The sequence below is a fragment of the Temnothorax americanus genome, unplaced genomic scaffold (genome assembly GCF_048541705.1).
Source record: "Temnothorax americanus isolate GAGA-0224 unplaced genomic scaffold, ASM4854170v1 Scaffold4, whole genome shotgun sequence".
NCBI classification, from domain to species: Eukaryota; Metazoa; Arthropoda; class Insecta; order Hymenoptera; family Formicidae; genus Temnothorax; species Temnothorax americanus.
In genome coordinates this window covers 3,198,154-3,225,684 of record NW_027509547.1, presented here as the reverse complement: position 1 = coordinate 3,225,684, position 27,531 = coordinate 3,198,154, and the positions used below count along the sequence as shown (strand labels likewise).

Below are 27,531 nucleotides of genomic sequence, written 5' to 3'. Positions count from 1 at the left end.
ATGTAAAGAAAAATATATTTTTAAGACATTGAAAATTTTTTTAAGCCTTAAAATATATTAAAAAATTTTTAAATATATTTTTTCAAGAGTTCTAAGACTTTTAAAAATGGTTTTCTTTCAAATAACATTCAAAATAATTTTCGTGACATATTCAAAATGATTCTGTTTCGAGTGCAGTTTCACTGCAATATAATCTAATTTTCGTAACAAAGTTAGTATGTTTTTGTTCGTGTTGCGTATTTGTCAGGTTATACATAAGAAATTTTCTTAATTTCGAGACATGGATTTATAGGAATACTTTCGTTGCCGCTCAAATGCATCCTTCCTGCTTCCTCGTCGTGATTCACGGCGTCCAAGTAAAAAATATAAAATGTCGAATCGATCGAAAGGCGATCCGCGAGGCGGCTCCGTTCGCCTTTCTCGCGAAGCTGCTCTCGCATATAATTTCTCGTCCGCCCGCGGTATTCCCCGCGGAGAAGCGAAGGTCACCTTGACCATCGCTCGCGCCCCTCAGGAGGGTAATGATTCGGGCGGGGGCGCACGAGGGGGGAACAGGGGGACAGACGCGGATGGCCTCCAACGTCGACATATATAAGTCCCAGGATCGGCCCCCACCGGGAGTTAAACTCTACTGTCAAGACGGGCAAGCAGCCTGTGAGAGTCTCCGACACCTAGGATCCGCCGTCACCACGAGGAAACTACTCCGCCACTTTTGACGATCCGCACCGCGGTAGGCGTTTCTTCCGGAGCCCCCCTACCATCCGCGAGCCCGCGACTCCGAGAACGTACCCCCGCGTGGCAGGTGGCACACCACCGTTGCGCGGTACTCCTAGACTCGCCGCTTAACGAGAGTGCAACTGCAGTTGGCGGCCGACCTGTGCACGGCTCACGGGGAAACGCGGAGAACGCGCTCGTTCCGACTCGCCGCAGTTTCGGGGGAGATTCAGAGAAAGAGAGATGAGGATCGTAAGTACGATGTGCCCATGTGTGATACCGTATACGCTTCGCGAAAGAGCGAGCCATCGCGCGCGAACGAGTAACGGCAAGGGACCGGTAGAGACAGTCCTCCTGAGGGTCTCGCTATATTTTCGCGATACGTGCGGAGTCGCGAGTGGTCGAGAGTGTTTCGTTCTGGACCAGTGAGATCGTGCCGTTAGATCTTAGTGAGGTCTTGAAGTTTTGTGAGAAACAGCGATATGCAAACATTTTCGAATGCACGCGCATCTTTATGAGGGAATAGATAATTTGGAAGTTTACTGACTTTCACACAGCTTTATGTCACATGTAATTTAAATACACGGATCCAATAATCTGTGGATCACATTTTCCCCATGCGACGTTTCGCTCTAAATTAATAAATTTTATAGACGACGATCGTATTAGGCTGCTTAAACACCTTATCACAGCATTAAGGAATTATATAGATCCAGACTTCGTATCGGGTTCATCGTTCGCGTAGGTAGCATTATGTTGGAGGCGGACAATGAATGAGAATCTTGTTTACATCGCGCGTTTCGACGTAAAAGCAAAAATATGTATCTCCAACTACTTCGACTCGACTTTCTACGTTCTTATTTCCGGAACCTTGCGTTTGGTCATAAAGTAAAGCATGCTTTTCTATGTACGTTTATACGGTCGGTTCACTCCTGGCATCTGCCTAATAATTTTCATTGCAATTAAAGATATGGAAGAAAAGGAATTTTGCCTTGATTCACGTTAATTGAATAACAGAATTTTAAAACGATGTATGTGCTGCCGCGGTGTAATGTTAAAATGCATTTACCACGATTATCCTAGATTTCGAACTTTCGTAAATCAACGTTTAAAGATTTTAGCATCAGACAGGTAGCTGATAATTTCAATTAGCTACAATGGATGGCGTTGAATAATTATTTAGAAACGAGAAATCTCAAGTGCAATTATTAAAAAAAAGAAACTACTGTTACAGATCGGGCTTGTTCTATGATAATTACCCGTACTACAATGTTCTCCTTTAAGATTCACGTGTGTTAATTACAAGCTGCAGATAAATTAACGAAAGAGATCGATTAGCTCTCATATTAGGGAAGAGAGATGCGCGCGGAGATAATAGCTGCAGCGAATGAAATCCGCAAACACCGTGTAACAGTTCATTCACGAGATTCTAGCCCGTGGCGAGACAGGTCTGCGGCCTTGCCCCGGGCCGTCCGATCGTTTGTTGGTGAACCGGCGTGTCCGGCAAGCTTTAGATCGTTCACATGTTACGTAATGCAACAAGAGTAACGTCGTTGCTATTAGGAAGACTCTTCCTTGATTATATTTCTAAGAATGATCACCTGGCTCTAACTTATCTCTTTCGAAATAAAAATGAAGAATTGTTATTCGTTAGTTCTTGTACGCTTAGTATAAGGACATTACGAACAATCCGTGTTAATTAAGATAATTCAAATTATTTCTTTTGATTGCAATTTTAATTGTTCTCAAAATGATCTGTACTCACATTTTAGGTTTCATTACTCTCGATTCCTTGATTTATTAAAATTTCTTATTGAAATTATAGAAATTAAGGGTTACACAAAACGATATATGAAAGGCGCTGTTAGATATCTTTATTTCTACACGTGTTACACGTTACGACATTCTCTTCAAGTTTTTTATATACATGACAGTTATAGAAAAAATGCATAATTTCTATACTACATCACATATTATGGTGATATTGTAAAAAGAGAAAGAAATTGTATCAGATTTATATCGCCGGGAAAACTAAGTAAGAAGTGCCATTACCGTCTCAAGTGGTGCTATATTATTATTGATCCGGTTTTTTAAGTCTACTTAAAAAAATGTACGTATTATACTTATTAAATAATTATTAAAGTGTAATATATGCTTATATAATATAGAAAATATAAAGAATTAAAAGCGAAAAGTTATGCAATTAAGTTAAGCCCGCGGAACGTGATTTGATCTAATTTATAAACTGTGCTGCACACGGAATGAGCATGAAATTGAGCATCTCTGACTAGTATCGGGTCTAGTTGGCTTGAAATTATGCGCGGTAACGTTAACGATGTTTTCCAAACATTATTTTTTCAAATAAATCGCGAGAAAGTGGTGCTAATAATCTGGACTGGTTATGCAAACTATTAGTGAAAATTTCGTAACGTTGCGGTGTGCAATTCCGGTGCACTATAAGCTGTAATTTCGTAAGCGTTGGATTTATCCCATGGCTCACACGTCAAATCGTGAGATGCTAATGATACATTAGCAAACAATGATTTAACATTGTATATATCTATAAAATATACTTTTAATTGCCATAGTGTGAAATACAATGCAATTCCAAAGAACCAAATTTTCCGTGCAAAAACCAAGAAACTGGCTGCAGTGAAAGATACACGTATAATATTTATATTAATTTTTAATTATTCTTAATATTTCCATAAATTTTTGATCTGTAGCTTTATTTGGATATCATTCTTTTTCATTTCTTCAAAAATGTTTCGAATTTTTAACTGCATATATTTAATAAAATTTGCGCGGAATGAAATAAGGAACAAAGTATTTCATTTATTTGCATTGTGCATTATATTTAAAATTAGAGTTAAATTCCTTGTATAAACGAATACGGTTCTCCCATAGACCAATATACGCTTATATTTAGCTATGAGATTATTATAGGCGTAGTTAGAACGAATTTAGAGCGCACGAATGGTATGCAGAAAGCTACAATTGTGTCACTCCCTTCGCGATTTCACAAGTGGTTACCGGATTTATATGTGTGTGTGTGTGTGTGTGTGTGCATATATGTGCGTCTATGGTACAAAAATGATACAATCTTGGTGATCAAAGTATGTAATTTTCTGCTCTTTTATTAATTTTTCTTTAAAGCAACTGCAAATCTTTTTAGCAAAAAAGTGGAGCAAATCAAGAAATTTTAATTGATCTTTAACATAATTAGGAAAGCTGCTCAATTAGTACACTTTATTTCAAATTTTCTATAATTTAGACTTTATAAAAGTCATATAATATATATTAGATTTATCGATTTACAATAATCTATACTTAAAATTTTCTAATTTTTCGAATATTTTAAGTCAAAATTTACAAAATTAATCAAAAGCAACAATTTTATAAATAATTTTTGATTATTATTTTAAACTATGTTTACGTTTTCAAGTCATTACACACATATTGCTAACTTTTCTTTTATTTCTATCGGCGAGAGTGTACAGCATTTTGCGTCGTACTTCGATAAATGTCCAACTGTGACAATCGAAAATATCCTTTTACAATGTTTTCCACTTTCTTGAATTGGCATGACCCCTTTCACAAAACGTCATTAACCACCAATATTACATGATTACTGATAACACAATGCGTTGGAAATATTCGCTTATATATTTTCCGTTACACATGTCTAACGAAGGGGAAAGGAGAGCACTTCCTATATAGTAGGAAGAGGAAATCATAGTAGAACCACGTAATGTATTTCTGCAAAGTGGAAAAAATTACACTCATACGTACATTGTTATTTATATTTCTTATAATATTAATAATAATAATGAATTTATGACATTTAATCTCAGATTTGAATCAAATTAGTCTATTTAGTCTTTCATTTAGTTCTTATTGTTTATTTTATTGGTTTCATATGATTTAATTATTCTGTAGCACATACAATATTTTGACGTAAATCTAAGCTAGAAAATCTTTTTCTTAGACTTTCGTAAAATTTTGCTGACCTAACGTACATTTGAAATATTTCACATTTGTGGATTTTACACGTATAATACATTATGAGTTACGTGCATGCCCGTTTTTCAACACCTTTGATCCTCTTTCTTGGCTGGGTTACCGCCAAGGGCGGGATCGTAATACTAGCATAGAAGCGAACGAGCTTGTCCTAGAACGATTTTAGTGCGTGTACTTTCACTTGGTAGCGCCTTACATGATATAGCGTGAAAATGATGCGCTCTTATTATAACTCTCGCTTACCGCGTGTAGTCCTCCAGGTGCAGTCTAAGGAACGAGTTAATTAAATTCCGTCGGCAGATCCACTTAATTACGTATTTGGAACGAAGTTTTCCTGAGATTTTTAAATCGCGGAAGGAGTTGAGATTTTGCGAGAACAATGATATATGCTACTGATTCTTCCGTAAAAATTATTTTACGTAATTTTACATAGAATCATGGAGATACTTATTTATTTTATAGAACTTTTCAAGTTACAGTTCATAAATTATCCTGAATCATATATGGTTACCATGAAATAGTTTTATTACATGCAGCAAATCAATTTTCTAAGAAAGCGTGCCTCCCAGCTCACGAAAGGAGCGAGGAAAGTAACATCTGTTCTCTCCGTGAAAGAGAGGCGTTTAACCACTCGCGATGCACCCGTCGCGTCGCCCGTGTGACGCGTAATTTTCCAACCGTTCCAAGAATTCCTGCATTCTTGTTAAACAATAGATCCTCGGGCTACTACACACTTTCTTCTTTCCTTTTCTTTTGCATTAAGCCCCCGCGATCTTCCTGATTAAATGCCCGCGAGATTTAAGTACGATCGTAAATTGTCTTCCGTAATATTGACCACAGTTCTGCCTCGCTTTTGCGAGAGATAGGAAACTAGCCGACCATATGACCGTATTAAAAGGGAAATTTCATGCGGGCATAGAAACCCACAGTATGAAACGACGCGCGTTGACCGATGTACTTATCGTCGGCGTAACGAATTTAATCGCGACGTTTTAGTCAAGTACGTGGACGCTAAACGGTCCGTATATAACGTATATTGCAGTCAAGGTTGCGCTTCTCTGTAATATTCTCGGATAGCATGATTTATGTACCCGAGACATTAACATTCGAATCGTAATTGGTCCCCACGAATTAAATTCGGCATTGCTCGGATTTTTCGTGAACGGTGTAATATGCGGCTGACACTATTATTAACTTTTAGATTGCTTCGAGGTAAGGGAGGATAATTATACATATTCGCGTTGCGATGAGTAAAAATTATATTGAAAAAAAAAAAACAATGATAAGATCGCTTGCAAATTAAACGTAATTTCTTTTTGCTGTTTGCTAAATTTAATGTCTTGAGTCGAACTTTGCACTTTATTTCCTCGAAATCTATCGGCATTATCCGAATTTATTGCAACCGGTGCGGAATTATGAGAAATTATAATTTCTTACCGTTAGCTTTCTGACAGTGTTACGTTGAATGAGTGTAATCGTTTCGCATTCTGCTTCATAACTAAAAATCACGAATTATAGCAGAAAAATAATAATATCCTGTCACCTTCGATGCCGCGATTTGGATATAACGTAGATGAGCCTTAAATTGCGACATTTTACCTTGCATGACGGGACACAAAGAAACAAACGCGTTACTCGATTTTCCTAACATATCCAGCTCTCGTGGCGCTCATCAACTTAAATTAGCATCATTGAAGCGGACATCTCACAATAAGAAAAGCAATTTAAACAAAATGTTTATATATCGCAGCCTCTTACGTTACGTGCAAGTATACATTTCGTCTATACGCAGAAGTTACAAATGCGGAAGATGTTTTATAATATATCGACGAATTTATTAGAAATCTCCTGTCCCAGTTATCCAGTAACGATATATTGCGATTTGTAATGCGCTTGTAACTGTTAGAAGTCACAAGTTACGTTACCAGGAAAAAAAACTTTAAGTTAATTGGATTGTCCCTAATGAAAAAATCATGAATCAGTATTGCAGGCGATGTTAATGTATACAACATGCATGGAAAATAAATTTTGAAATATTTTATTTTGAAATCTGATAAAACTATTCCTTTATTATTGACTATCTACATGCTAAATAAGTAATAATACGCCTCGGAATATAATTGTACATTAATGTTACTTGTGTGTCGATTACAGTTTTATATTGATATAACAATCAATTAGAAAAATAAAGATTAAATAACGAGGAACAGATTTCTATTTGAGACTTTTGTAATGATAAACGTATTAAAGACCTCGCTATCGCAAACTATCTTGCGATCAGCTAGCATTTTAAATTGTTGCCCATCAGCTTGATTCCTTATTGCGCACACACGTACATTCTTCGAATACACAGCAAGCTAATATTGCGCCGATTAATATTAATGGTGTAAAAGTTCACCCACAGGAACAGATCGAACACGGACGTTTCACTCGGTGCCGAACGCGGAAGTGTGCCTTTAACGTATAGACACTGTTAAGTATCTGACCGTACTCTATCTAGGTATTCGTGTAACGTACATTATTATCTTCGGGCTAAAAAACGCTTCCCCCTATCCTTAGATTGTCCAATATCGTTATCGATTCAGGAACATGATTCACGAGAAATCATCCGTTCCATAAAGTAAACGAACAAAAGATTTGCTTATCTATAAATAAATTGTCAGCCGTCTTAGGCTTAAATATCAAGTGAAAGTAACAATATGCTCAGTTACGTCTGATAATAAATAATAAATGTAATTAGAAATGTTATATTAGAATATACTGATATCTCCATATCTCAGATCTATTCAATGAATCTTTTGATTCTTCCTCAATACATCAATAAGGAAAAAATTAACAAATTTCCTTGTAGTAATATAGAAACTAGTTGTTAACTTAATATATAAGTATATAAATTAAATACGGGCAATACGGATATCTAGAGCCAAGTTTATTATACCGGTTTGTTACATTTTTCCCTCAGGTTTTTCTGCAAGGCGCGCACGAATGAAAGATATATACGACTCAATAATTAACATGTCGAGCTTGAATAAATAAATTAATAGGATGATTCGAAGGCTTGGCACGTCGGAATAACTTTAGATTAATTGATTTGTCATCGATTCATGAAATTACGCGTGAACAGCAGTGGATATCACGAGTAGCAACATAAATCGTTACGGCTTTTATTCAAGATATTCAAGATTTAAAAAAAAAAAATATATATATATATATATAAAACAACGTAATATACCCTACGGAAATCAATGCTTTTAACGAAGACTTGAAATTTTTTGCAGCGCGGACAGACGCGGGAAATTAATTTATCGTAAAATTCTCGCGACGTATCTCGCCGAGCGACGTGACACGCGGCCGCAATATCTTTCGAAAGGCCGTTTCTCTAATCCTATGAATATCGACGACGAGACGCGGTATGAGTTATTACATCGTGGATGATGAATATTCATCGGTGTCGTTCCGTCGTCCGATGAGTCGCCGAGTTCGCGGAGACAAAACAGCGGAATGAAATACCGCTCGCGTAATGAAACTACGCCCGCGTTCCTCGTTTTTTTTTTCTCGTCCGCGGATAAACAAACGCAACCTCTGAGCGGAGAACGATCGCACGGTCGCGGATCGTGGCGTTCGATCGGCGATATCGCCTCGCGGCCGTAAAATAAATTGCCATGCGAAATCGTGTCGTCGCAAAATACCGCTACGCGCATTTTTTTCCCTTTCCACAGACATATGTCGTTATGTAGATGGCTTTTTCCTACCCCTCCCCTCCTCTCGCGATCGTCCGCGCGTTCGCGGACGGAGATATCTGGCCGGCGTGATCTCGCGTCACGGTCTTACGCACATGTGTGCCGCATTTTGTAGGCGACCTCGTAGAAACGAAGGCGGCGTGATGCCACCGATGGCGAGTTAGGCGAGTAACAGCGAGAGCGATGGTTCTCTCTAAATTACTTTCTTCGCTTCGCGCCCGCATTTCTCCTCGATATTCGCATTGTCATCAGAATTTCCGCTCGACTGACCATTGTGTCGTAATCGCGAGCCTGATCTCTTCCATTCCGAAGGTCCTCTCCGTCATCTCACCCGGTCTCACCGCCGCCGCGGAGAGATCTCCAGGAGTTAGCATCTCGATATAGAATGCTTCGCTTCGCCTTCACCTTGCCTTCACGCTGTGCGAGTAGAGATGTAACTGTCGCGGTGTTTGAAGTTACAACGCAACGCTGAAATAAGATTGCTCATAATTTTGTGTAACCGACTTCTTCTCCGTGTGTTTCGTGCCTTGATCTTTGCGTCTAATTTTATTGCGTGACGATGTACGGCGCGGGCGTAGACACGAAAAATTTCCGAGAAAGATGTAATCACTAAAATTGGACTGTGCTTCACAGAAAAAATTAACGTGTTTCATGAATGTAATTCTATGAATTGTCACAATGTCATCATTTTATCCATTCCATTTTCGTGTAAAATCTGATTCGCCAGCTAGCCTTTGACGTAGTCTGTAAATACATCGTAAAATTCTTTTATTATTGTTTTCAAATCTAAATTTCTAATTTTCTAGCTACTGGAAATAAAAAAATTCAATGATGCATTCTATAGGAATTGATTTTGAGACGGATTACTGTGTATCTGACACGAGATTCTTTTTTATATTCGGTATCTCTGACAAAATAATAAGTCTTTAAAAATTAAAATGGCATTAGTGAACAACTTAAAGGGTCTTAAAAATTATATATATGTTATTTATGTAAAGTTTTTTTTTATAAAACACCTGTCTAAAACTACATTACCGCCTATTCTAAATTCTTGTATACTTCGATCACGGTTTACACATACGTTGCATTTAGTTCTAATCAATTTGTATTTATATATTGATACGACTCCTACGTGACTATGTAAGTCAACTGTTGAGATCGGTGGTTGTTTATTCACTTTATTGGATGGCTAATTAACCAAGTGAATTATACTGGAGACACGCGACCGCACCCGATAAGAATCGGAAACAAGAAAACGTACGTCTGTAGAAAAATCGTAAATAGCAGTTCGCGCGTTCACCCTCTTTTAATGAATGTTATTAATTAAAAGTGCTGTCAATCTGCCGTCCCGCGACTGAGCCTCGTCACTAGCTTATATCTTCCCGCACTTGTATTTATTCGGCGATCGATATTTACGGTCGGTCTGCAACAAGTATGTGCTGTCTTTTAAAATATAATGACAAGAATGCGACTCGTTCACCGTTGAAGTTTAACTTGTCAAGTTATATTTTAGTTGTAAGGAGCTCTATAATTGGGATCCAATACAATTTATTGATATATTTATTGATATAATGACAATATATTTATAAACAATTTTAAAACAGTCTTAACTTAGAAGAACCAAAAACGCAGTGATGATCTGTGAAACTAATTAAGTATACCATCCAAAAGTAATAACCCTAATACATAATCTTATATCATTTATGGTTGATCTTAGAAATGTCTTGAACATATTCAGGATTTCCTGAGGATTTGTTCTGTTTGAGGCCTGATCAAAGCTGAAATTAAAAATTAAAATTATTTATTTTTTATTGTAAAACGTCAAGCATAACGTTTCATGCAAAAAATAATAAATAATTTTTGTTTGGAAACTTGATCGGACTGCAATCGTATACATTATAACACAGAATAGATTTTTACATAAAGTTGAAACATTTAATTCTCATTAAAATGTAATCTGGATTAAGATTTAATATCTAACAGAATAAAAATAAAAATATCTTGTAACACAATGTCGATACTTACTTATTTTTCAAACATTTAATTGATTAATTTCCTTCTGAATATCGTCAATGAATTTTTTATATTTATCGTTTGATTTTTGTAGTTTTATATTTTCTTTTTCCAACGCTTTAATTTTTCCCTTTGCTTCGTCTAACTAAAAATAAATGTAGAAAAACACAGATATTACAAATCGCAGCCGGCAGCGTTAGTAATCGAGTAGTGGCCATTTTGTAAAAAATCTTTCTTAAATTTTAATTAAATATTATGGAAATTGGCTATATCAAGGACTTTTTTTTATCTTTTTGAGGAACGCGGACAATTTCTTCTCACCTTCTTAGAATAAGCTGCCTCCGTAATGGATAATTTTAAATAAAAGCATTTTATTTGAAGCTCCCCAATTTTACAAAATAGTTCCAGTTCTTTTTTTAATTGTAAGACATCAATCTCTGTTTTTTTTAATTTCTAAGAAAGAAAATAAGACATAGCAAGTGAAGAGAAAAACCAGAAGAAAGTAGAAAAAAGAATAAAAAGCGCAATGAAAGGAAAAAGTGAGAAGAAAAGAAAAAGAGTATTATATATATATATATATATATATATATATATATATATCATAAAAGAAGTGGAAATAAAGACAGAGGACTGATTGTGAGTCAAAGAGGTAAACTAATTTATACAGGAGAATCTAAAGGTATTGATAGAGGTAAAAAGGGTGCAAGTGTTAAGAAAAGACGGAAAAAAAGTTTAATTGTGGCGGAATTGGACAACTGGGAGAAGAAACGAGAAATAATGGTATAAAGATAAAAGATTTGGAAACAGAATATCAAAGACGATTTGACTTTGACGAAGAAAGAAAGAGATATAAAAAAATTATATATATATATATATATATATATATATATATATAAGAGAGAGGAATAAAGAAGAATATATATATATATATATATATATATATGTATAAATACCTGACTTATGGAGTCGTGCAATATTTTTGAGTTGTCATTTGGTCTCGCATTTTCCGAGCTGCCGTTCATTTTTGCTGTAACATATTCCATATACATTAGAAAAAAAATATGCAATTGGAAATACGCAAATTAAAATTTATCTTTTATTAATTATATTTAATTAATTATAGTTTATCTCACCTGTGTGTGAAAAAATTTGTAATTCTAAGCAAGACTATGATATCAGGTTTTTGTTGCCGTCTTCTCTGACTACAAAGAACATACTAAGTCAAATCACCTTGGAGATCGGGGCATTCTGGAAAAACGTTATTAACAAACGTTGTTTGTAAATAAGAATCAATTTCCAGAACAAAGCACTCCTTGGATTCAACGATGAATTCAAGGTGTTCGTGACGTGCTTATAATCCGGTTTAATAACTACCGTATACTATCCGATCCAAAATTTTTCTTTCTTTTGATTATAATAATCACTTAAATATAAACCTATTTCATGTTCTAAATATTTGAATCAATCTTTTTTTACATATATATGATGCTGATAGGTAGAGATAAAGGAGAGGTGATTTAATGACAAAGAGAAATTAATGTACCTTATAATTTTAAGAAATTTAAATTTATTTCTATACAAATGCAGTAAAATATATATATAAGGCTAAGAGCTGTGTGCAAGAAATGTGTGCAAAGCATTACATTCTGTCGTATAAAATTGTACAAAATGTATAAATGTATAAAATTGTATGTCTATGTGTAATCTGCACTTGTATTTATTCTCGGCGATACGATCGTTATTCCATATTTCGCCGAATAAATGTTTGCTCCGTTGCATCATTGCACGGGGTGCGCGATTTTCGGTCCATTAATTATGCTTCGTTAACGGCAATACGTTATTGCATTACGCTTGTAAGATAATAATCCGGCCGCCTGGAATTATATGTCGAAATGTCGAGCGTTGAAACTAATTCACGGCGTATATTAACAGAAAATAGATAATAAATTGTTGGCAGCATTAATTTGTCCCGCTATTAATTCTCTACGGTTATAGATCGCTACCATAACGGTTATAGATCGCTGTCGTAAAAAGATACCGTCACGATCAAAGTCCCAGAATCCTGGCAATCCGAAAGCAGTTACTGCAAAAATCGCCGTTCTCGGAATTCCTGTCCGAACATTAAGTCCGAGGAACAGACCTAAGTGTTTTCGCATGATCAACTTTGTAGCAAAGTTCCGTTCCGCGAAACTGCACGTACGGTGCTCGCAATTTTAAAGGCGAACCACCAGCCGATTCACCTTGACATTGCACCGGCGAAAGAAAACCGCGCGAAAAGAAGTTCGACGGAAAGCGGCCGTGGTAGCGGCTCACCTTGCCTCTGATACGGAAATCTCGTGAACGAACAAATCGCGGCGAACGAACTCGGTATCGCTCCGATCGTGCCGACAATCGAGGTAACCTTTATTCGAACGATTACCTCGAGAGCCTATGTTTTCCGTAATTACGATCGAATAGTGCGATGTCCTTCGACGATCTGCTTCTCGACGCGTTTGATCCCTCGTTGAAAGGTATAGGCCGTAAATCGGCTGTAACGATTTCATCAGATGCTTTACGTAAACGATATCTCGAAAAAGAAAGAAATTGAGACTCGACGAATCGTTCTCCTGTTGCTCCACCTTTCTCGCGTTTGCGTAAGAAATACATAAAATTCGTGGCGCGATAACGGATTTTTTCGAAGCGAACGCAGAGGAGGTTTACGTCATCCTAAGCCGACGAGAGTCCTTGCGGCTTTCTTCGTCAATTGTGGATTGTGACAGTGTTTGTCTTACGACATTACGGAGCGCGATAGATTGGTGCGCGAAAGATTTGAACGCGATGCAGCCATCAAGTCTAGAATTGATGGAAAATCGCGACTGCACAACAAACACCGCAGTAAATGTAAAAATAAAATTGTTGTCAAGAAACAAATAAACTCACGCTAAAGACAAATAAGATTTTTTTTTTCGTAACGGATCTAGCAATTTTTGTCAAAATCCGATTTCTAGCCGGTTGCGCAAACGTATGTCAGGCCATTTTCAATGAAAATGTTAAGTGGCATATTTACTTGTAAATATCAAACGGAATGGCTATTTAAAGAAGTGTGTCGTAGGGTCGTAAATTTCTGCGGCTTGCGGTGGAAATTGTACACTGGAAACGTGGTCGGCGATCGATCAGCCGTAAAAATTGTCACGCACCTTCGTTACGGACGATATAACTTCACAGACCGCAGAGAGCGCGTAGATAAGCAAAGGGATATAATTTCGAGGTTTTACAGCGCGCAATTTTCAACGGGCGACGTACGGCTGTGCGTTGAACATTCTGCCAGCTCTTAAAGCCTATCTCGATAATTTAAAGCCTATACTTAACGTCGTTATGCGGATTAGTGCCATTATTTAGCACCTGACAGGCTAGATCGACACGGACTTTGGTACAGGATACGCTGATAAAATAACGGTCGTTTTTCGGACAGCTGTAACGGTCGAAACTACTCTCGCGATGATTTGAACACTCACTTGCGCTACAAAGAGTAAGTTTCGTCAAAGCAGCTGTTGCTCCGTGAGAATACGACTGACTTGAACGCGAAAGCATTCTTATTTTGTTCTAATTAGTAACCGGTTTATACAACGAGCGAAAAATGATGTCCTTGGCTCCTTAATGTCTATCTTTCCGTATCTATGTAAATCACTGCAACATACTGGACGTGTGAATGCTCATTGAGAAAGATTCTCTCTTAGTTAAGCATGATATCGCGTCTAATTTGCGATTCACAAGAAGCGGTTGCTACATATATAATTTCGTAATGCAGTTTAAAAATATAAGATTGAACATCCGAGTTAGGGTTACTTTTCCTCTTACGTTATGCTTCTTTTACACAACAATTTTCACAACAATGTAAAATGAGATGTTATTGTTCTTATTTTTTCCTTAGACGTTTCCACGAACTTAATTCAGTTTTCACATCAAACTGCTTTATTGTCATTATATAGATTTACGATCTCACTTACGAAACTTCTCTAATTTGATATAAAATGCAAAGGAAATATCTGATCCTAAGTTTATCACATATCGGTCGCTTATTAAAAACATCGAGACACACACTCTTCAAATTTGAACGAGTAAAACGCTTTCGTGAGAATTACAAATTTACGAATTCTTAATTGCAGATTGTTCTAGTCGCGTTTGTCATGGCCGTCCTGGCGAGCGTCTCGGCACAGGATTTCAGGCATTTTTTCAGGGGATTTGGTCCTTACGGAGGCATTTCGGCCGCAATAATGAGGGATCCAAGATCAAATAGGGGTAAGTTGTATTACACAACAACCAAGATTATATAAATGTGTCGTTAAAAGAATAACGAACAGCGCTTCTTCGATTATAAGCTTCAATGTAGATTAACAGAATTACAGTAATACTTATTACTTTTTAATTATAGCCGGATATATTTTACATCGTTGATATGTATTGCAACATTTTATAAAATTGTAAATTAATCAAGTATAAATTTCTGGCATCGCTTATAAGATTTTCTGTGATGACTCTTGCATACACTTTTATAACTGCGGCTACTTGAATTTGCATAATTCGAAGATGATTTGTCGGTATATTATTACCGACATTACCGTGCGCGATTGCTCACTATACCAAAACAATTATGCTTTCTTCTTTTTGTCCATACGCTATTGTTAGATGACTCAAAGTACTCATTGAGATTTATGGTATGCTTCGGAAGTGTTCGTTCGCGCTTGTATATCCTCCAACGTTATCAGGAAGCTGAGCATCATGCCATGCAATTACGATAATTTGTGTTCTTATGTATTCTTCTATTTGCATACGCCGCGAAGAAACGGCCTCGTTCCATCCGCAAATAATGGTAGGCATTCTAACACCGCTCGCTAGGATTCCTCGATCGTTCGAAAGTTTTTCCTCAATGTGATAGATTTCTCGGAAACGAAGTCTCGCTTACGATGTTATTGAGAGATGTTACAGAGTATAATTGCGACAATTATTGTTCCGCACGTATTACTGTGCAAACCTTAATACGATAGAAAAGCGCACAATTTTACAATAAACTAAACATTTACAACAGTTTTAGTAATTTCTGTTCAGAAATTCAGTAGATGAGATAAATACGTGGTTCGCTATACGGAAATATTTTTGAAGATTAATAGCTGCGGCTCATTATCCGTACCGCGTCTATTAATGTAACATTCCGTGCATGATTGACAATACAACAATCGTTTTTATGATGGTTTGTGCCCGCTCAGCCATAAAGATCCAAGATATAAAAGGAATGCTCTTTGAAGTGCGCTGTCGTATAAAATCAAACGTTTGATTGCGATCGAGAGGAACGAGCCTGAATCGAATCGTTGTAGGTCATGTCTTGTTATTGATGCAGAACCTATCTTGCTTAGATAGTACGGAACTTTTACCGGAACAACGAGGTTAACTAGGGATTTACCTGAACACGTGCACGCGTAACGGAAGGAAAGGCAAGCCATTTGCTTTTATATGTTCCGTGAACTTCGTGAATTATGGTAAAATTTCTGAACGTACGTAATTTCTCGTTGATCAGTGCGTTCCTTTCAATCATAATCACCTCTTGCATTAAAATCAGAATATTTTTATAAAAGTAGATTTTATATGCAATTGAAAAAAAACTTAGGAATATGATTTTATCGATTCTCAAGCTCATTTTATGATCGTTTTATAATTATAAACATAATAGAATTTAACGTAACTGTTCGGGATATTATAATACTGTTACTTCTCAGGTTGTTCGAACTGTATTATTTAAATGGCTTGTGTGCACGGACACGGATAGGACACGCGATCCTTACAACCTGTTCGAACGTTAGTATATGCGCATAATAATCGGTATTGGAATAAGTGTCAAGTTCAAATTCACGTACAATAAATAATGCGTCATATATCATGTGTCTGACGGGATGCTGAGCAAGTAGCAAAATAAATCACATTTAGTTCGACAACGCAAAAACTAACTATTCTAGTTACACGCAACAGATCTAAGAGAATATATTTATTATCTCTGTTTTATGATACACATACTTTTTACTTATCTCGTTCATCGAGTTGTAGTTTTCGTACTTAATACTGATAATAATTTCGAAACAATTCATATTGCGATATTAAACGATATTAACATTTCCAATTTATCTTCTGCTTCCATAATTCCCATTACATCAAGATTACTGCTTAGAAAGTCATTATCGGGATAACATCGGAAGCCTACATCAGTCAAACAAATCGTTCGTTTTTTTCTACTGCTGAATATTCATAGCGATTACTCACTGGAGGCGTGCTCGCCTCGCGCATTCAGTTACTGCTTCATCGCGAATAATAGGAGAAGACTACTAGGCGAAACTATAGTTTGTTATTCGAATGCTACGATCGTCAAGAGATAATTATCTTATCTAGATAATATCTGCGTCCACATATATATATATATATATATATATATATATATATATAATATCGTGTCAGTAGACCGATTTAATACGGGCACACGAACAACTTCCTCGTGTTAGAAAGGATTTCCACTGCTCCTTCGTAGATAAGTGCAACTTTCCTTTAATGTCACGTAACACTGTAGCGCTATTACCAGTTGCGGTTTGTTAAATAATATAATATGCGCGACAAACAAATACAATTTTAGGAGAATTTTTGTTTCGAATTTTTGTCTTATTTGAGCTTCTATTAGATTATAGGTGTTGATAAAACCAGTACTACTAGTACTACGTTAGTAATAATTCGAGAATAAATATAAAAAGGAGTATGTAATTAATACATTGTATATGTAAATATGTTGCTGCAATAATCACCGGTGAATGGCATTACATAAACATCTTAATTATAGTGCATGTATTTATATACTGAACAATTTTATAATTTACGAAAAGTAATAGCTTGTAAAACATTTTCTATAACATTGAACAAAACCCTTTTGTTCTTTTACAAAGTTAATCAAAAGTCCTTCACTCTTTAACGTTACATTTTATGATCCTGTTTACTATGTGCGATCAACCGCACATCACTGCTTCGCCAATGACCATGAAAGCCAATGATGATCTTTGTAACTGATGCGAGCATCCAATCAACTCGATTCAATCTCGTCGAACGATGTCGATAACGATCCCATATATCTTATACCACTGTATTAACCGGTATAACTCGATATAGATCACTGGAGGTCAATAGATTCACTAAGAGAGTCAATAGAAAACATTTATATAAGTAGCATTCTACTACGGTACTCAGTTATAAATCGTTGATCGACGGTATTATCAAAACAATAGCTAAAATCTTTCCGCATAGATCATCCCAAGCATATCAAATATTCTTCCTATTATGTGATTCAAGATTGCTCTAAAAGTTTTGACGTATTTACTGACTGGAAATGCAGGAATAAAATGAAGTTTGCATTTTTGGTACCGAGACGATAACAATCGTGAGAACAATCGCGGCCTTTAAAGAAGGATTACAAGAATATCGCTTTAACATGCGTTTCTTCTTTCGAAGGTCCGGTGTTATTCCCATCTGGGCCACCAGACACAGGTGAGACCAGCGGCGTCATCGTGGGCGCGAGCGGATACGGATTCGTGCCACCCGGCTCAGGTAATACGTACGCCCACATCTGAGAATAAAAAAAAATCTCGATGCATCCTCCACAAAAAAAAAAAGAAAATAGAGGAATGGGTTGAAAGAATTCGGTGGTGGAATACGAGTCGGCGAGCCTTTACGTGACCAGTCTCTGCATGTAAGACAACCCAAAGAGTCGTCGAGAGGATAACAGAATAAGTAGAAAAGGGAGAAACAGAGAGAAAAGGAGAGTAATATCTTTTAATCACGCGATATCTCGTTCGTTCCTTTGCACTCAATTTATGTATAAACACTATTTATTGTTGTCACTTATGAAATAACATAGTCTATGATGCACACATTTTCCCAACCTTCCCTTCTCCTCCGAATTTTAACCGAGGGTGCATGTTCATGCGCACTGTGCATGTGCGGCACTGTAGCGTTTATTGTTTTGTGAGATGTTCGAAAAGTCACGCGAGACTCTCTGAAACGCATATTAACACTTTAAATACAGCAATATCGTCACATGATAAAGAAATATGTTTTACGTGATACTATAATGTTAAGTAAAGAGCTTGTCAATTATGCAATTTTTCGAGAGTCGAGCAAAAAAATATTATACACGTATTCATGATGATATTGCTGGTTTGTTGATATTGTCAAATATAAAGCGTTAATCAGTTAAATATTTATGTTAATGGAGTACAATTCAATGCAATGCTGAAACTTGCAATATTGCATTTTGATACGCTATAATTAAAAGCATGTATTAAAATGACGAACGTGACTTTATTGCAAGTTGCGCGACTATTCGGACATTCTTTATAATTGTTAATAGCGTTATATAAATATATAAATATGTAAGTTAATAAAAAGAAGAATCCTCAGCATATATAATCGTCGCAAATCTGACGTACGCACAAGCGTTGTAATTTTGATTTCCTCTTACGTTGTGTAAAAAAATTGGCTTATTAAAAGAATCACCCGATTCTCCGACCATGATGTTCGAATACACACGGCTCTGAGAATTGGCAGAAAACCGCAAAAATTCTTTCCCCTATTACCTTCGTTTGTTACGTTCCCGCGAAGGTCGGCTTCGTCTTACCGGCCCGACGTTTTTGATCCTTGAATCTCGGCGGGTACGTCGTTTTGCGAGTGTGCTAATGGTATTCTGTCGTTCACGTCGAGGACGACAATCAGCTCTTCTCATTACGTACATCCCGGGAAGCTGTACGTTGAGAGATGGCATTACGAACGGATGGCTGCGATCACGAGCATGCTATAAAACTTAAACTTTCGACGTCTCGCTCGTCTTACTTGCGATTCCCCCTAAATTGGAGATCAATTCGGAGATCGCAAGCCGTGACAGTGAGACGATACTAATACGTGGTACGCGGGTCTTTTAGTTACTATGTAACGTGCACCGCATGTCTGGTGACAGGAATGCACTAGAAGATAAGCATCGTAATCTCTCGCACTGTGTAAGGTAAGTCTACAGAAAGAAGTAATATGTTTAATATCCATGGCGTGGTATCGCCATAATTGGTCTCCGCAAAATGTTGCGGTGAACGTTCAATAAACGTGCCCCCTTTTTATCTGTAATTACACGGCGGTGAGCACGAATCATTTTTTTTTTTCGATATATAATAGAGATTTTGCCGTTATCTTATTAACCTTGTTAGCGATACCCAGCAAGCCACTTTACCGGTCACCCATTTGCACGAAGCGAGAGTCGGAAAGCGAGATCGGGTCCTGCGTCTGCAAATCGATTCAGGGACCCGAACGTATTGTAGAATCGTGAAACGGGTTTCCTTGCGCGTAATCGGATCCCCTTGATTTCCGCGACGTGGTGTACGCAGGGGCAACGTGTCTCTTCCGGTAATTTGAGCGCACGCTCGGCTTTCATTTCACGCGCCGTCCTTCGCACCTGCGCTCGGCCGCGCGGTAGAATCATCAAGCGGCATAACGAGACGTAATGAGAAAAAGAGAGACAGAGAGGAAAGAGAGAGAGAGCGAGAGCAGGGAAGTTCGCTAATCGAGAAGATGGAACCTTTGTACTTCCTCCTTCCGCGAAATGCAGACGAACTGCAGCTGTATATACCGGTTCCTTAGCGTGGGGAATCTTCAGCCTTGACGTAACGCGACGGTTCGGTGAAAGCGATTTTCGAGGCTGCGCGGCCTCGTAGGACGACTCGCAAACTCGTTTTACGCGTAACCTTACTTAAAGTTACTCCACTGCGCGTAACAGGTGTTACGAGGTCGTCAAGGCGACAAGGTTGCCTTTTTGGTCAGCGACGCGAATACCGGAAGAGAGACGGAGACGGAGAAGCGAGGATCAACGCTCTCTCGATCCTTGGCCTCTGACCAGAACCGAGCCGGTCACGCACTGAATCAAGTTCGATCAGTTTTTTCCTTTTAGTCGCGCGAATCGCCGTTCCTGCTCGTTCTCGATTGTACGAAAAGCGTGTTTTTATATCAAATAAGATTGTGTACGCACATTTCTGAGAGTTACGGTCCATCCGAAATCTTTTTTCAAATACAGGCGAGAGTCATCAAAGTATATGACACTCATAAAAATGAAGTATGTATTTCTTGGCGATGAGAGGAATTACATAAGACGTTCATGCAACACATTGGAGAATCCCGCGTCATGGAATATTTATTAGAGAGTGACAAAACGATTAAAAGAGCCGAATTCGGTGTTATGAGAATAATCGTAAAATTTCGTTTCTCTTCGCGTCGAATGATGTTGCGACGTCCTTCTCGAAAAGAGAACGACAACGGGGGATCGCGATTTTATTTCGTTACCGGCTGTCTCTTGGAAGACCAGTGCTACCTAAGAATGTCAAGTGTCATCGAAGGAGTGGCTATTTACGGTTGCATAATTTGTGCGTCTGCGGGAAAAAAAACCGATAAAGAAAGAACGCGTAATCGCGAACGGTAATGCGTTGACGCAATAATATTAGTTCGACGCAATAAAGTTTAAAGTACATTACTGTTAGCGAATAATGGTTTGACGAAGATCGGTCGGATTGATTCGGCAAGAAACAAAGATTCGTAAATTGCTTGTACCCGAGTATATATATCCTTATTATCCTTTGTCTTAGATATTTGTTGTGCCAGCCCAATTGAAAAAATGCGCGATTAAAAAAAAAAAAAAAAAAAAAAAAAATGCAAACGGAATATCCCGCAACGCTGCGCGTGCACATTTTATATAACTCTATAAAAGATAGCGGGGAAGAAAGGCACCAGTCACGGTATTAAAACTCGCGTACGACGCAAAAGAAGTGAATGGCGGGCGAATAAATTCTCCCTGCGAAACACGCGCCGCTGATATCGAGGGAAAGCCTGTACATCTCGCACTTTATAACGTTTTGCACTTGTTAATGCGCGCGTTAACTCGACACGGGAGAGAAAACGTAAATCTCGGGCAACCGTGGCGTGATTAACGTCATGGAGGACACGGGCTGGAGGAGACGAGGTACGTTAAGTCCGAAAGTAAAACTCCGAGTTCTCGCGTAGCTCGGGGAAGCGCGGCTGCTTTATCGGGACAATTCTGAAGATTAACCAGCGCATTAGCACAGATAACAAGCGCAAAGTGTAATTTAATTCTCCGGCAAGAAATAAAACCGCCGGGCCGCCGAAGCACGTTTTTGCGCTAATCGAGTTGATAAAGCCGAGGATGCAACTCGCGAGCGTGACTATATATTCCGTCGAATAAATACTTTTGCAATAGCTTTTATTTCGAAATCTCGCGAGCGATAAATACACGTGATAAAAAGTGCGTGAATATCTTCATCTGCAATTTGCCAATTACGAACGATTGTATCTCATACCGATAACAAGCCGTCCGTCGTGAATCTTGATGCGGCTAAAGAAAATACAGCGGCATAAAGACGGCACACCGTTCTAGGTCAAACGGCCATTCGTTCCCCTTGATAGTCATTAAACCCGACGATCCGCATTTAATTACGCAACACGCAAAAACTGTTGACCCCTCCGGACGTCCTTGACGGAAATTTATCTGGGGTTGAAAGGAGAGGAGGGTGCGAAAAACGAATTTTCCCCGAAACTCGTCGTCGGTATTCCCTGTGGAAACGAACTCTCGTAACTTAACGATATCTTCGTTAAATACTTTTTTTTTTCACGGCACATTAATTTAGACGGGAAGACATCCGCACGGGACGCCCGAAAGAAGTTTTTAATGACTCAGTATAAAGCGTTCCAGTACATTTGACTAACCAGCTGTAGGTTGTGTCGATATGATTCTTAAAGCAGGAGCAATGCCGCTCGGTTTCAACGCTGCAAAGATTAGAAATCGTCTATCTGACATCTGATGTATGTACGTAAAATTGATCTAACACTTCAAAGCCGACGGCAATTTCTAAGCATTAGCGGACACGATGCGATCGCAAAATACACGCCTCGATCGCTCGAATCATTTTCACGCCTAACTTGGTCGGATGTCATTTGTCGACAATTATTTTTGAGCGCTGCCGTTCATCATTAGGGCGTTCTCGCGTTTAAATTGATTACAATCGGAACGGAGGCGGAATCCTTTTCGTTCCCTAATGGCTTCCATTCGGATCCCCCATTCGTTTCGCGGTCGACTTTATTATCGACGCTCCATGCGTACGATCTTGCCAAAGCACACGTGTGCTACGCGCGAAAGTGAGGGAGGAACGACAGAGCACTAGGGGACCGGAAAAGCGAGCACTTACTAATCAAAGGGTAGAAGACGAAGGGGATGAGGTCAGTTCTGCCCGCCTCCAACCAACGGGCGGGACAAGGTGACGAGGGTTCTGTAATTAGCAGCTTTGAAGTGGTATCACCCTCGCTACTCATTAGCGACGTTCAGGTGTCCCCGAGTGTTAGCGCTCCGAGGGATACTTTCGACGGTAGAATCGCAGATGGAAATCACACGGACCGTTGAACGAACCTCGCGCTGTTGAATCCGAGGATTTACAGAAATCGTCGTCGAATATAGTGGCGTTAGGAGGATGAAAGGGACCCGGGGGGAAATGCGGAAGAGAGAAAGGAAAAGATCAGAATTTGGTTGGGCGAGGGAAATCGGGAAAGCGATTCTCAATGACGATGAAGAATCTGCCGGCGTGAGCGTCCCGGAAGTATAGCCGATTAGAAATGCGGGAATTAATTTTCCTTGCTTCGTCTACTCGCGCTTCCGCAAGCAAGCGCAACAAAGTTGGATGGACCGGAATAACCGTCATTATAAATTTGCAGCGTACAATTTACGAGTCCTTTAACGTTCGGTATCAAGTGTATATGTTTGTCAAGTATGTCCATCTCGAAAATGAGTCTTTATTTATTGCAGGTTACTTCACCTACTTCTACTACTAAGCGTCCGGTAATCGAGGGATTGCAAGAAGATGACAACGCGAAAAAAAATGGTGGTCAAGGTTTCGGACGTACGTCACGGCTCGCAGACTCTAACTGGACACTGTGGTAGATTAATAGACCAGCGTTACGTTAGTGCGTGTCCATTGAAGGAAGGACGAGCCTAAAAAGTAGCTCTTTTCTTCTTCTTTCTACTTTTAACAATAGTCTCTCCTCCGCGATTGGCGGCGTGGGAGTACGCCTACTTCCCGTGAACTTTGTTAGATTGCGCAAAGTTCGCAGGGTAAAAGAGAGCTATTAACGCGATGTACGAATAGAGAAATACGTGCGATTATACGATAACGAGATTTATTTTTTTTAATTCTAAAAACATCACGTCCCTTCTCCCCCAAGGCATATAGCGCGCAAAATATTTTAAGATGAAAGTTCAACGGAATAGCGCGGTAAATGAGACCCGTGTTTCTGTATCTCCTTCGATTAAGGATCACTCGAGACGCACCCTTAGGAATGCCAACGAGACCGACAGTTAGCAGTTAAATACCGGCCATATCGAAATTGATATTACGCCACTTACTGTTAGTCTCGACAATCACGTATAATCCCGTATTATACGAGCAACGAGAACGTTCCGCATAATGAAGTCTACGAAAGTACAAGTCGTATTTTATGGTGCATTACTACGGGTATTCGCGCCTCCGCGTGCGGCGGTAACGCTGAGGCGTGTATAATTAGTAGCAGCCACAGAGAGCACCGTGCACTCCTGACAGTGCGATGTTAGAACAAAGCGAGCGGGACTGAATAGCGATCCGCTTCGCGCGCCTTACTACAGTCGGGAGAGATATCCGCGCTTATGAAACAAGACCGCGTAAATAGAGGTGGGTCCGGCGCGCGCACCGCTGGATCCACTGAAAATGATTAAGAGGCAGCGGTACGTTTCGTGCCGACTGGCAAGTTATTTATTGCGACCGCGATGGCGATTTAATTAAACGTGGGTAGCCGTTTTCGGGTGAACCGCCTTTACGATCTGCCCGTTTCGCGTTCAAATTGTTAACGCTCCGCGCCGTGCGGGCAGTTAATATAAGTAATATATTTTATATTTATATGTAAATGTGATAGAGAGAGAGTAAGGAAGCGGTATGAGGCCGCGAATCAATGGCGGGGTGCCGCCGTCGCTTTCGTTTCCGTGCAATACGGTCATGGTTCTTTAAACGCTAAAGATACATTGGTGCATTTAAATGCCCGGCTTCTCGGCCCAATCAGTTCCGCACGCGCTCGGTTTTAATCGCGCACGGTGGCGAAAAATATACGCCGAGTCCACAGCTTCATTGATCCGTGGCCAAAGAAAAACACACTCTGGTTAATTTGCTCGCCCTTACATAATTTTCGCATGAGTATGGTCAATCTTAGATAATTTTTATAACCTGTACAAGGAGCATGTAAATATTACATAATCTATTATACTCTATAGGAATAAAATAAAGTCGTTGTCTATAAATCCGCGTTTGTTTTATGAAAATTTTATACATATTTAGCTTTAATTTGCTAATAGATAAATAAATGAATTGATTGAAGAAATAAAAAAACAATACGTGTTAGGAAATGTTTTGAAGATAGACCATGCAATGATTGCATGTATATTTAAACATTTTGAAGACAAGCCGAGTTGTATTTTGTAGAAGACATGTGTCTCAATAAAATAAAATAAATTGAAACTGTGACAATTAATTATACATATTTAAAGGTGAGTATATTTATGTGTGTTTTCCACTAAATATTTTTCATATTTATGTGTATTTTCCACTAAATATTTGTCTATTGCAGCAAATATTTGTATTAAGTGAGACGCATTAATTAGTTTTATGAGACGCGATTAAGCTCAGCATAGAGCGTAAATATTACCGAAGCTGCACCGGGAACCTTTCGTAACCTTGCTTAAGGAGACCTCGTCCCGGAATGAAATTTGCCAATAAAATGATAAACACGACAACACGACGGGCGGTGCTCTTATCCGCGACGAAATCTACGGTGCACGACGCTCGCACGACGACGATAATTACTATTGGGTGCCATTATTCGCGTTTGTGTATTAGTAATTACGAAAGTTTCCTGCAACCGTTCGAACGCGCACGGAATATTCAAACACATTTACGTTCGTCTGTACGTAAGACTCTCACCCGATCTTTGCGAACGGAGAAACTGTGTCGTGTAATGTGTAACGAAAGTACATTTACGTCTAGTCGCGCATTAATGAGAGGAGCGCGAATATTAACGCTAACAGCTCAAAGCAAAAGTAAGTGAAATATTGTTCGCATGATGAAAGTTACAACGATTTGTCAATCAAACGATTATATACAGCTGTCTAAAAATGATCCGTGTCTTAGATATTTAATAATTAGATGTCTATATTTATTTCTAATCTTATATTTTATATTTGAAAAAGACAACAGGTTTTTTTTAGATTCTTCAAGGCATGAGAACGGCTTCTTTCATCAAATTCCTAAAAGTTTCGATCTAGAGCACATCCGTGTACAATCCGCAGCTGCTGAACCGGTTTCGTTTTAATCACGTGTGAGAGCCACGCAAATTACACAAAGCGTATCGACCGTATTATTTACACTAGTAATAATTGGTAATAATTAGTGAATACTCGCATTCGAGTGATTATTAAAGGATACGGCTAGCCCGAGAATTCTCCGTATTATATTATTTCTTTGCTCACGAGCACATTCGTCCGATAATCGCAAATGAACGTGTCACGAACAGTCGCTAGACGAATGTATTTTCACGCACGATTTCGCTAATCGTTCCCGAGTGAAAATATGTCGAAATGAATAAGATAGAATATCCGCGTGGGATAAAATCGATCGAACCTCATGAGAATATGATCGATTTTATTTATGCACCTATGTGCAAGAAGCGTGTGCTTATGGCGGAAATTACAGAAACTGCGGCGTGTCGTTCGCCACAATTCCTCTCGTAAAACCGGTAGGATTTTCTATCTAAGGAAAGTGGTGCTAGACTTATTACGATTACGGCATCGCGGCACACTGATTGCATGAGATTCGTGATGTATCATATATCCGTGCGAAGATAAAGATCTGTTAGAGATCCGTTGAGAGTGCTTGCTTATTTATTCTAGAACTGGAGCCACGTATTTGACAGCTAGAGATTTGAAAGCGCACGGAGAACGTCACGATACACAGCTAGATTCGTCATAAAATAGAACCATCTGCGATTCCACATGAGATATAAAAATAGTTCAGCGATTAAAAGAATATTTTATACAAATACAACGATTCTACAATTATTGTCTCTCTCTAATGTAAATATTGCTACACATACAAAAAAATAATGTTAAATTGTATTAACAACATTAGATCTAATTAAAAATAATCTTGTTAATTTAATAACAGTATGTAAACCAAAAATACTTGTTTTATTAAAACAAGAACATGACGTATTGAATTAACAAAATTATTTCCTATTAAATCTAATGCTGTTAATATATACAACTTTTTTTCATCTACCTATACGTATTTAATAACTGCGATTTATTTTTCTATAAAGTATTTAAAGAAAATATATTATATCTGAAATAAATAAAATTTATAATAAGACGGTTAATATCTAAAACAATCGTCACTTTAACATGTATTAACTTTAAGGAAAGTAGTGTGTCTTAGATTATATAAGCCAAACATTCATAGCATCGCTATATTATCCTCGGCAAAAAATTAACATACGCTGTACGCTATAATGCACATGCAAAAGCGTTATACTTGCGGCGTGATAATGCAGTAATCAGTATTTATGAAATCTTCATTTCGCACAAAACGTTCCGCACGTTTAAAGATGTAAAACATTAATCTCGAGCGAGGATGGGACGGGCAAAGTCGCGGGGAAAGCCTTCAAGGCGAAGACGTCTAGCGAGACGCCGATTTCTGTCTCGTTCGTCGCGAAGACGATGTACTTGTCGGTCCGTACAAATCGGTGCCACTTTCCGCTTCCGTGACGAGGAAACGTCGTTCACTCGCTCGCGCGCCACTTTTGCCTCTCCTCCGAGTATCGGGCACTTCCAGTCTGCCGAACAAATGTTCAATCGATTATCGGGCGA

At 38.4% G+C, this 27,531-nt stretch overlaps 2 protein-coding genes and 1 long non-coding RNA gene across 3 annotated transcripts in view; 2 read left to right on the top strand and 1 right to left on the bottom strand.

Annotated features, from left to right (window-relative positions):
• LOC143902602 (uncharacterized) overlaps positions 1-27,531 on the top strand; it is a 123,748-nt gene that overhangs the window by 16,390 nt on the left and 79,827 nt on the right. The window lies entirely within an intron of this gene.
• Wat (worker-enriched antennal transcript) lies at positions 654-21,234 on the top strand. Its single transcript, XM_077415224.1, has 3 exons — positions 654-966; positions 14,633-14,765; positions 18,003-21,234. The coding sequence occupies exons 1-3, from the start codon at positions 958-960 to the stop codon at positions 18,119-18,121; spliced, it is 261 nt and encodes an 86-aa protein (XP_077271350.1). The 5' UTR covers positions 654-957; the 3' UTR covers positions 18,122-21,234.
• Positions 7,721-14,626, bottom strand: LOC143902378 (uncharacterized). Its single transcript, XM_077415223.1, has 5 exons — positions 11,621-14,626; positions 11,441-11,514; positions 10,809-10,940; positions 10,500-10,632; positions 7,721-10,252 (listed from the first exon to the last, which is right to left on the bottom strand). The coding sequence occupies exons 2-4, from the start codon at positions 11,507-11,509 to the stop codon at positions 10,507-10,509; spliced, it is 327 nt and encodes a 108-aa protein (XP_077271349.1). The 5' UTR covers positions 11,510-11,514; positions 11,621-14,626; the 3' UTR covers positions 7,721-10,252; positions 10,500-10,506.